Source organism: Peromyscus leucopus, chromosome 7 (assembly GCF_004664715.2).
Source record: "Peromyscus leucopus breed LL Stock chromosome 7, UCI_PerLeu_2.1, whole genome shotgun sequence".
NCBI lineage: Eukaryota > Metazoa > Chordata > Mammalia > Rodentia > Cricetidae > Peromyscus > Peromyscus leucopus.
This window is the reverse complement of record NC_051069.1, coordinates 13,705,011-13,716,742: the sequence shown is the minus strand read 5'-3', so window position 1 is coordinate 13,716,742 and position 11,732 is coordinate 13,705,011. Positions and strand designations below refer to the sequence as shown.

Sequence of the window (11,732 nt, the reverse complement as noted above, 5' to 3'; positions counted from 1 at the left end):
AAGGGTTATGTTAGGGGTCTGAGTGTTAAATCTGATCTCTAGATTGAACAAGATCTCTAGGGGCTCACTTCAGTCTCAGCTTGTGTCACCGGAAAACCGACTGACTCTTACATAATTGCGAGTTTTGCCCGCTTCATTATCTGCCTGTCTCATTTTACTAGGGAAGCAAACGTATTCCCCTGACTCTATCTCAGGCTACAGGTGAGCTTCAGGAAGACATGCAGGATTAGGGCCACACTCCCGTCTTTGTTCATCCAGAATCGGGACCGCACAACAGCGCCACCCAGCGTCAGGACATGAACATACAGACTCCCCAAGACCCGCGCCGTTGTCGCTCCGCCCACTGCCCCGCCCAGAGGCCAGCCATGGCTCCGCCCAGAGCACCGCCCCCAGCCCAGTTCCACCCACAGTTGGGGCTACAGTTCACCCGCAGCTCCGCCCGTAGCGGGGAGGAGCCTGTGGCGCGCGGGTGTGACGCCAACGCGTGTCTACGTCATCACGCGCCCAGCTGGGAGGAGGCGCGAGCCGAGAGAGGAGCCTGTCGCCACCAGCGCGGCGGAGTGTGCACATGGCGTTGTGGCGCGGCTCTGCGTGCGCTGGTTTCCTGGCTCTGGCCGTGGGCTGCGTATTCCTGCTGGAGCCGGAGCTGCCGAGCTCGGCGCTGCGCTCTCTCTGGAGCTCGCTGCGGCTGGGGCCCGCGCCGGTGCCCGCGGGACCTCTGTCCCCCGAGGGCCGGCTGGCGGCCGCCTGGGATGCCCTCATCGTGCAGCCCGCCCGGCGCTGGCGCCGCGTGGCTGTGGGGTGAGTGCCTGCGGGGCCTGCGGCTCTGGGCCTCCCCGGGAAGTGCGCGCGCTCCGGGGTCTGCCCGGGACGCCCTGGTGTCCGCGTTGCCCTCTTGGCGAAAGTGTCGGACGTGTGAGACGAGCCTTTCGTCATCGCTGCAGGGACACTCAGCACAATTTTCCCTCTCGGCTGGCCCTGCTCTTCTCTTTTCCGTGTGGAACCATCCCTGATAGCCTCTTAGGAATCTAACTTAGCCTGTCACCTGTATTTTTTGAGGTTACTTCATTGTCCTGACTTCCAGCCCTTCTCCTCGGCCAACTGTTCTCTGGCGGTCACAGATTCCTATTCTAGCACTCTTCCTAGTCTGAACTTGAAGCTGAATGTCTTCTGTCTCTAGCTATTGACTTTATTTCTTTACGTCATCTCGTCTGAAGACCACTGTACTAAAACTGCTCGTTTTCAAATTCAGCATTTTTTGTTGAGGTTTCATTATCTGCTCTCAGCCGTTCACGTTTAGCACGCCCTCCTTGAGGCTACTTCCCCATACTGAGTGACCTGCTACATTTTTAAGGGTCTCCCAAATCACAGTACCTCCTTTCTTTGTAAAAACTCACCGAAATGTAATTATTATTTTTTTTTTACACTAACCTTAGCCCCTCTCCCAATTCGGCTTTCTTGTCATGTCAAGGGTGCCATACAACAGCAAGTTTATTATTATTATTTTTTAACGTTTTTCTTTAGGTTGGATTTGTTGAGTTTTTGTTTCTTTTTGAACAAGGGCCTCCTTGGCTGGTCTGGAACTTAAGTAGATCAGGAGTGAGCCTCAAACTTAGATCTGCCTGCTCCTCCAGCCTCCTGTGCTGGTGTTACATGCACAAGAGACCTGTACAAAAAACAAGCCTGTCAGGTACCCTCCTATTTTGTGCAAATGTTGTGGCTAAGTGTAGTAAAATAAAGCACAGTTGACCTGAATCAATGAAATAATCATGTTATTTACCCAATATTATGTTAGCTTTTGAAAGTACTCACATGTTAACTAGTTAGTTTTGTATCCAAACACTTAACTGTTTTTTTACTGTGTATTTCTTACCTCTTTCCAAGTCTCTTCACCCACCCCTTTATCTGATTCTTTTTTTCTTCTACATGTATGAACGGTTTGTCAGCTTGTTTGTCCATGCAGTGCCTTCTAAGAGCCCCTGATCCCCTGGGACTGGAGTTATGAACAATTGTGAGCTGCCACATGGGTGCTGGGTCTCGAACCTGGGTCTTCTGCAAGAGGACCCTGCTCTTAACCATTGAACCATCTCTCTAGCTTTCTTTATCAGAGTCTTATTTTAAAATTTTAAAATTTTTTAAATGTATATGTGTGGGAGTAGGTGTGAGTTCAGGTCCCCCTGGAGACCAGAAAAGAGTATTGGATCCCCTGGAGCCGAGTTACACATGGTTGTGAGTTGCCCAAACTGGTGCTAGGAATTGAACTCTGTCCTCTGGAAGAATAGCCTGTGTTCTTAACTGCTGAGCCTTCTCCAGCCCTCCTCATCTGATTTTGTTTCCTCTTTTCTTTCTTTCTTTCTTTCTTTTTTTTTTTTTAGGTTTTATTTTATTAATTTTTTAAATTTATTTTTCTTCAAGACAGGGTTTTTCTTTTAGCCCAGACTGTCCTGGAACTCACTCTGTATCCCAGGCTGGCCACAAACTCAGAGATCCCCCTGCTTCTGCCTCCTGAGTGCTGGCATTAAAGGCATGCATCATCATGCCTGAACTTATCAGATTATTTTTTATTTGTTTTTCAGGATTTCTCTGTGTATCCCTGGCTGTCCTGGAACTCACTCTGTAGACCAGGCTGGCCTCGAACTCCCAGAGATCTCGCTACCTACCTCTGCCTCCCAAGTGCTGGGATTAAAGGTGTGTGCCACCAGACTCTGCTCTCTCTTCAGATTCTTGATGGTCTTTCTTTGAGCTGTGTGCTGGGTTCTGAGTGTGTACATCTGCTGCATTTGTTGGAAGCAGATTCATTAGTGTACTGCTTGGGCTGCTAGAACAGAATAATTCAGACTAGTTGCTTAAAGCAACAGAAACTTTTTTGTGGCTCTGAAGTCTGATAGTCCCAAATCAAGGTTCTGGAGTGGTTTCTAGAGAAGTTGATTTCTAGGGATGCTAGTTACCTTGCAGCTGGCCATGTTCTCACATGACTTATGGCATAGTCCAGAGTGACGTCTCTTCCTCTTCTAGGAAACCATTCCTGTTGGATTAGAGGCCACCTCTGGCACCCATTTAACCTAATTGCTTCCCATAAGGCCCTAAGTCCAAATACAGTTCCACTGGGAATTGGGGTTTGTCTCAGTTACTTCTCTGTTGCCGTAACAGAACACCACAATGAAAGCAACTTACCTAGGAGTTTATTGGAGCCTTATAGTCAGAGGATGAGTCCGTAACCATCATGACAGGGAACATGGCAGCAGGCAGGCATGATGCTGGAGTAGTAGCTAAGAGTTTATATCCTTATTCAAAAGTAGAAGGCAGAGAGAGAACTGACCCCCCACCCCCAGTGACACACCTCTTCCAGCAAGGCCACATCTCCTCATGCTTCCCAAGCAGTTTGACCAGCTGGGGACCAAGTGTTCAAATACATGAGCCAGTGGGGTCCATTCTCATTCAAACCACCATAAGGTTCCCACATAGGACTTTGAGGTGAGGTGGGGGGGTACTATTGTCCATAACAGTTATGAAAGGTGCTGTGTTCCGCTACTAATAAGAATAAGGCAGTCCAGCTAGTCCAAAGAATTGCTAGTTCCTCCCAGGATGGTATAGTAGAAAAAGTTCCAAGATGATGTTCCATTTTCTATTGTTATGTAGTAATGAATCATGTCAAAACTTAGTAACTTGAAACAGCCACATTTCATAATCTTTTGTTATTCTAAGGTATGATGGGGTTCAACTGAGCAGTTCTACCATTTGGGGTCTTCTACAGCTACCGTAGGATGATGGTTGGGACTAGAGGTATTGTTAAGATTGATCAAGGCTGGACACCACAGGAGGTGGCTTCTAGCTGTTCAGATTCTCACAGCAGGGAGGCTAGGCTAGGAGAATGTCTGAAGAGGATCTGGCAGATGGCTTAATGTCTCATGATTTAACTGTGGGATCAGATTTCCCAAAATCTAGTCTACCTGGTATTAAGGGAAGGCGGCATGGCTCACTCCTTGGTGGGAAGAATATCAAAATTACATAGTAACAAAACTGTGTGCATGGGACATCTTGTTGAGACCATCATAGAAAATATATTCCATAGTACCTTGTATGATAGATCTAGAGGGACAAAAAGATTTCTTCAGGTCAAGACAAGGGAACAGATACATCTAAACAAGAACTGAGTGTGGGAAAGTTAATAGTTTGGCAAAAGTCCATGGTAAAGAAATGAGGCAGCATCAGTTGTGGTGCTGGATGCCTGTAATTCCAGCCCTGGGAGCTGAGGCGGAACGATGGTGTGTTTGGGGCGGTCCTGGACTACAGTAGCAAGACTTGAGAATGCAGAGAAGGAAATCTCGGAAGGTCTTTTAATTCAGAGTTAGTAATGGAGAAGAGCAGTAAAGGTTTATAAACAGGCAAATGCCGCTAAAGTTCCTCGTTGAAAATATATGATGGGAATGGAAAAAATAGATTTTTGAGCAACTGTTTTAACCTGTTCTAACTGCTCAGCACCTTTTTGTAGCCAGCACAAACCCACTAACATTATTTCTTACCCAGAGATGTTTAAGTGTAAAGGTAGGGCATGGGGTGGGAGGAGCAAATATACTAAAATTTCATTTTGGGCTGGGGGTGGGTTGTAGTTTGACACATTGATTCATTTCTCACTCAAAACACACAGTTTAGTGTGATCCATAAGGCAAGTTGTCTGGAGACCCTGACACTGGTAAAGAGGCCATTGTAGGGCTCTGGTGAAGAGAGGGAAGAACCCAAACTGTTGCTTGGCACTGATATGGGAGGGTGAGATTGGAGATGCTGGGTAGCAGGGTAGATAGGCAGTTAAAGAAAGAAGGCCCTTCATACCAGGTACAGCACTTTATGAAGCAGGTGGTTCTAAGTGTTAGATCGTCACAATGATAAGCCGTCTTAGAAATACTGGTTCCCCACAGTCACACACACACACAGCCATCGGGTGTTGGAAGTGCAGTGTAAGGCTTGTCTTTTCCACTTCTGCTTTCATATTCAGGCCCAAGTGTTACCGTAGTAAGAGACAGAAAGGAGCCCCTGGTGAAGAAAGTTAAGCTAGACTTCAGGAGAAGAGAATGTATCTTCTTGTGGGATTTCAGATGCAGCGGCTTCTGAGAATGAGGCTGGGGTTAGGAGTTTGTTGAGGCCTGGGGCTGCTTGCTTTTGAGATGTCAGTGCCTAAGTGGAGCCCACCTTGACTTTCTAGAAATGTGACTCCCCTGCTCTGAACTGGACCTCACATTCACCCAAGTCTTCCTTTGCCCTGAGCTTTGCTCCCTCTAAACTCTCCACTCACGTTGTGTCCTAAGACAAGGTTTGACCTTTGCCTGCCTGTGCCCCCTGTAAGGAACTCACTATCAGGATTCTAGCTTTAAATTAAGCTGGCTCCCGTCTGTGGCTTTTGGAATGTTAGTTAATCTCTACTGTAGCCTTTCTGGGCTGGAGCCCAAATGACTAATAACTGATCTCATAGCCCTTTCTGACTTGGTGTTCCTTATCTGAAGATGCCTGTCCTGACGTTGGTGCCTCAGAAAGAGGCACCATCCAGGGCATAGCTCCCTGAGCCCTTGATTCTCTTCAGCTAGATATCCTGTGATTGTGATTAGTTCTTTTAATATCCGAGGCAGAGAATGTTAAAGCTAAAAGGAACTTGAAACATTTTACAGAGGAGTCAATGGTGGGAAGTGATAAGAAATACTGTCCTTACCTTTGAGGTGCTTCAGCTTAGGGCGAAGAACTCTGCTCCCACCCCTGACTCCGCTCAGAGACCAGGAAGCTAGGCTTGGACTTCCTTCTCTGGCCCTCTTCAGATAGACACTTGGTGTCTTTGTCTTGTTTGCTCCCTGTTTTTGTTTTCTCCATATCACACAACTCTTTATACGTTTTGAAATCTGCCCTCCTGTCAAGTGAGCATAATTTGTTAGTTCCTTTGCCTTAATTTCCTCTGCAGAGTGAAGCTCAGGCAATGTGCATGTTGATGTTGAAGCATGCTATTAGTTCAGAGGAGAGATGAACAGGCGAAAGGATGTGGCAAGTACACAGAGAGTAATTAGTTTGGCATCTGCCCAGAAGTAGATGATCAGTAACATTTTTCTGTTATTTTTAGGGATTTTTTTTATTTGTTTTTGATGAGGGTTTTACACTGTAGACTTATCTAGGCTGTCCTGGAACTCATAGCAATCCTGTCTCAGCTTCCTAAATCCTGGAATTACAGGCATAAGCCAGCATACCTGGTGGTTTTTATTCTGAAACAAGGTCATACTAAGTTGGTGAGGCTTTATAATTTTGTACAACCAACCAGGTGATGCTGCACTGGTTTGTCACCAGCCCTTTGAAGTGCATGGACCACTTCTGTGAACACCTGCCAGGTACTGAGCTGCTCTAAGGCCACAGGCATGCCCAAGTCTTCCAAGCCATACTTAGTTCTGAGATGCAGCTTTAGCTCAGAGTATTTGATGGTTAGTGCATTCTGCCCAATGTCCTCTCTTGTCTTTGGAGGAAAGTGTCTGACAGCTGCCTTTTGACAGTAATTTTTTTTGCACCTTAAAACATACATTAATTTATTAAATCTTTACTGTAAGTTAACTTGTATTGTTGCCATTTTATAGGCAAGGAAACTGAGATTCAGAAATTAAAGTGACTTGCATCCAGATAGTATAGCTCTACCAGCATCTTTTCATAAAATGCATTTTTGTTACCATGATGTTGTTCTGAGTGCTGAGTACCTGTCTTCTCGGTTTGTAGCTGGCAGTAAAAGTTTGCCCGACTCTTAAGAAGAGTTCCAGCATGTATGTCCAGATAAAGTCATTCTTCAGATAGTGATGTTTGCTTCACTGCCCTGGAGTCAGACCTGTGCCAGCTGTTTGCCCTATGAATGCCGTTCTCCAAAGCTGGTCTCTCTAGTAACTAAATGCAGAGTTGCTGCCCCATGCCTCAGCTTCCTTCATCTTCTCCATCCTTCCAGAGTCAATGCTTGTGTGGACGTGGTGATCTCTGGCGTGAAGCTTTTGCAGGCCCTTGGTCTCAGTCCTGGGAGCGAAAGAGATCATGCTGTTCTGCACTCAAGAAGTGATCTGGAGGAAGCCTTTGTCTACTTCATGGGGAAGGGAGCCGCTGCTGAGCGCTTCTTCAGTGATAAGGAAACCTTCTCTGACATCGCCCAGACTGCATCCAAGTTCCCAGGAGCCCAGGTCTGCCCCACTCACTGGTGCTACAAGCTGTGTTAAGGGTGGGGGGAGCATTTTTACAGCTCTTAGAAGCAGCTTTCTCTTTCATTGTACACCAAGATGGTGGTCCAATGCTGTGGTGGTGTTCTTTTTGTAAAATTTTGTGTTGGGTATGTCATTAATGCCGCTATTTATTTTTTAAATAAATTTATTATTTATTTTATATCCCAGCCCCGTTTCCATCCCTCCCCCCTCAGGTTATAATTTTGTAGATATAGTTTGCAGTAATCTCAATATGGCTGAGTTCTTGCTAAGAAGGAGAAAAAAGAGCTAAACCCACAGAGATCTCTATCTAAATCCCTGTGGGGAGGGGAGCTGGGCATGTCTTCACCTTTGTTTTGTTTGTCTAGATCAGGGCGTTCCAAGAGTAGCTACTGACATTTTAGAGTAGCTAATGCTCTGGGAGAAGGGCTGTCCTATGTGTTCTAGAATTGTTAGTAGCCTCCCACATCAGCCCGCTGAGTGCAAATCCCTATTCCCCACTTGTGATGGCCAAAATATCTCAGACATGCTCCTGTGTTTGCTGTGGGGAAGAGGAGGGTGGCAAAATCATGCTGTTAAAAATCTGCTGGCCTACATTGGTAGTTCTCAGGCTGGAGCATGTGTCAGAATCTCTGTGGGGAGGTAGAAAGCAGGTGGGGCTGTTAAAAGAAATTGCCACTGCTGTTCTGAGTTCCTGTTCAGTCTGCAGAAACCTAGAGTTTACTTTTTTAGTAAGCTTCTTGGTTGACACTATTGGGTTGAGGACCTTTTTGAGAGCCACTTGTTTATAGAGTAAAACATACTAGAGACAAAGAAACTTGAGTGTTCTCCCAGCTCACCTGTAATTATAAACAAAACTCTGGACCCTGCATGGTAGAAGCACAGCATGTGGTAGAAGAGTCAGTACTAGATTGAAGACACAACCTTGGCTCTTCCTGTCTCACCGGCATGCCTGCCCTCAACGCATTCTGGGGATGAGTTTCGGTTCTGATTTCTCTTCTCCCAGCACTCCTAGGCCCCAGGTAATTCCTCCTCCTTATGTAGGTCCTTCCTTTTATGTAAAAGAAAGGTCTTACATAAGTATGAGTCTGAATTCTAGCTAAGGAAGTTGTTAATACATTTTTAATTGGTGCCAATCCCAGGCAAACCTTGGTGACCGGTTTGATTTTGATGCCTTTGAGATTTAAATTTCTTTTGTCTTTTAAAGTGTCTATCTCAAACATTAGAGCCAGGTATTAGCCAGCCAAGTTTCTAAAGGAGACAAGGAGTTGTCATGTCCATCTTGACAGCCAAGCTCAGTAGCAGAAGTCCTCTCTCAGAAGAGGATCTTAGTGGTGGTGTGCTAAGTCTCCATTCACTAGTCCTTATGATGCTGGTATTTAAATCAGTTGACTTAATGTCCTCTTCTGCTTTGATTGGGGGAGGCGGGGTGAGCAGGAATCCTACAGGAACTTAATTTTGCTTTTCGATGGTCCAAACTATTCCTAAACATTATAAAATTGTCTTGCTTACTTTCTACTAATACCTCAAATTGGTACCTTTTCAAATTACCATCAGCTGTAAGGTTGGTGACCTAATAATTAACAGATAAGCCATCCTATGGAAACTCTGGGTCTGTTTTGTAGACATCTTAACATTTTCCAAGCATTAAGTGAATTCTTCTATCCATTGTAGTTAAGTAAAACATTAAATCTGACATGTAGACCAAATTTGAGCTACATATCACAGATAGTTCTACATTTTATGTGGAAAGCTATCCCTGCCAGGCAGTGGTGGCGGCCTGGTCTACAGAGCGAGATCCAGGACAGGCACCAAAACTACACAGAGAAACCTGTCTCGAAAAACAAAAAAACAAAAAAAGAAAGAAAAGAAAAGAAAGCTATCCTGTCCTGCCCAAACATGGATTGATTGACCTAAAGTGTGGGGTGAGAGTGGCGGCCAGCATCTAGAGTCATTGTTTAATCTCTGCCTCTGCATGGGTTAAGGACAAAGAAGGTGGAGTGTTGCTCAGGAAGCACTTCTCAAGTTCTTAGCCTTCAGAATAGAGCAGCAACTGTACTGGCTGTCATTTGGGTTTCCAAGGCACCCAGATCCATGCTTAGCAACATGGAGTACCAGCTGGAATTGTCTGCTTTCTAGGTGAAAGCTGCAGTGTGGAGGGAACAGGAGTTGTCCTATGTGAGGGACTTTACCAGTGAGGGTTTACTACCAGAGTGGTCATTGTAGTTCCCAACACATCAGTGTGCTGCTTCCACCCTCTCTCCCAACTTAGCAGCGGACACTTACTTAGCCCCTATCCTGAGAAGGTGATCCCTGCCCTGAAGGAGCTTGTTGTGTTCCAGATGTCTATCACCTAAGAGTTGGAGCTATATTAGGGGCTATTCAAGTTAGGTGGTAAGAGATCCCTAACCCTGTCTAGGGATGACTATTTGGGAGGCTGAGATGTCAGCGAGGAAAGGGGAGCAGAGACAATGGCAGGGTGTCCTAGCCAAAGGCCAGGGACCCAGAGGAAGGCTGACTTGGAGAGAGCTACCTTTCACCCTTACAAGATAGGGGTAGAAGAGAGATCATGAACTGAAATCAAGAAAGGCTCTGTACACCCCACTTAAGCCCTCATGAACAGTGTCAATGTCAACATTCCTCAGTGATGCTGTTCCTAGTCACACCTGTGTCCATTTCCCACAGTATCACTTTTGTCCTTTATTACACTTCCCTCTTTGCTGGCATCTCCTCCTTCAGATCTTTCCTTGTAGCAAATCTCCCGTGGGTTTGACACTGGGAAACAGGCAGCACAGCTACTATATTCTTTGCTGTCTGTTCCTAAAGCGAGTAACAGATGTATAGAATACAGAGAGATGGTGGGATTAATTATTCATAATGCACATCTGTCCTTGATGGGGTAATTTGTAAACTGAAAAGTCTAGGATCAAAGTTTGTATTTATGCAGTTACACTTACAGAAGCTGAAATTTAAGCTGTGTTGTTGGAGAAACTAGTGTTATTTAATTAAATGGTCCTAACTGGAATTTATGCATGCATAATGGTACCAAGCAAAACAAAGCTTACCTGTATTATGGACATTGAATTAGGTAAAATACAAGATATTTTTTAAGTTACATTTTAAACTAAGCATGTTGGTTCATGCCTGTAATCTCAGCACTTTGATGGACTGATATAGGAGGATTGCTATGAGCTCAAAGCTACCCTAAGCTACATAGCAAAACACTGTGTCACCCACTTCTCCACCCCAAAACACCTCACAAAAAAAAGTTACATTTTAGAGCCCAGTGTGATGATGCATACTCCTAATCCCAGCACTCAAGAGGCAGAGGAAAAAACAAATTAAATGACAAAAAAAAAAAAAAAAAAAAAAAAGCCCCGCTACATTTTAGGACTGAGGATGCAGCTGAAAGCATTTGCCTAGCATTCACAGGCCCTAGGCTTCAACACTGAGAAAGGAATATGTTCGTGTATTGAACAATATTTAGGAGAATGACATAGTCATATGCTCCTTTAAGGAGCCATAGCATGTGGGAAAGGTACAGTCATACTTCTGTGTTTTCTTTTGTCTGTTTTAGCTGCCTAGAAGCTCAGGGCCAAATTTGATCTAGTTCAAACAACTGTAACACAAATACTAATAGGTCTTTTTAATAAAAACCCCAGAGCCAGATATTGGGGTAAATGCTAAAAGATCAGAGAGACAAAGGAACAAGCCACTGTCATGTCTCACCTCGAGGACTCCCCAGCCTAAAAAGGCTCTCTAGCTGAAAGGGCCTCGGCAGAAAGGTGCTTCCTCAGCCGAAAGCACCTCCAGCCGAAAGCCTTTAGTTCCTGTCTCCTCACCCCTTAATATACCTTTCTCCACCTAGCTACATCACTTCCTTCTTAGTGCTGGGATTAAAGACGTGTGCTTCCCAAGCAAAGGCATGAGATCTCAAGGGCTGGGATTAAAGGTGTGTGCCACCACTGCCTGGCTTTGTATCTCTCTTAGAGTCAATTTCATGTAATCTAGGGTGGCTTTGAACTCACAGAGATCCAGACGGATCTCTGCCTCTCAAGAGTGCTAGAATTAAAGGTGTGTTCCACCACTGCTTGGCATCTATGTTTAATCCAGTGGCTTGTTCTGTTCTCTGATCTTCAGGCAAATTTTATTAGGTTACACAATATATCACCACATTTCCCCTTTTTTGTCTAAAATAATAAAAGAAGGTTATAACTAATATAAGAAAAATTATATACAATAAGAAAATAAGTATATACAATATATACAGTCAAGAATTACATTAACAATGTCTAGTTCATGAACATTTGACAAATTCAGAGAAAATACTCCATTTTCTATCCTAACTTGTATTCCCAACCAAAAACTAGCTTCTGATATATTTCAAACTTATACACTTTACACATCTTCAGTGAGTTTCTTTTCTGAATTTGTTAACAAAGAAAACTATAACTATCTAATCTTCAACTCCTCCAGAGACCCAAGAAGAAAATAATATTTACTGAGTAAGCAGGAAGTGCAAAAAAGCGA

At 44.7% G+C, this 11,732-nt stretch overlaps 1 protein-coding gene across 2 annotated transcripts in view; it reads left to right on the top strand.

Annotated features, from left to right (window-relative positions):
- The first annotated feature begins 500 nt into the window (after window positions 1–500).
- Adpgk (ADP dependent glucokinase) overlaps window positions 501–11,732 on the top strand; it is a 28,339-nt gene continuing 17,107 nt past the window's right edge. For both annotated transcript variants that reach the window (XM_028892524.2, XM_028892523.2), the window contains exons 1-2: window positions 501–801; window positions 6,959–7,184. In XM_028892524.2, coding sequence (XP_028748357.1) covers window positions 569–801; window positions 6,959–7,184 — 459 coding nt within the window. In that variant the 5' untranslated portion in view covers window positions 501–568. The remainder of the gene's footprint in view (window positions 802–6,958; window positions 7,185–11,732) is intronic.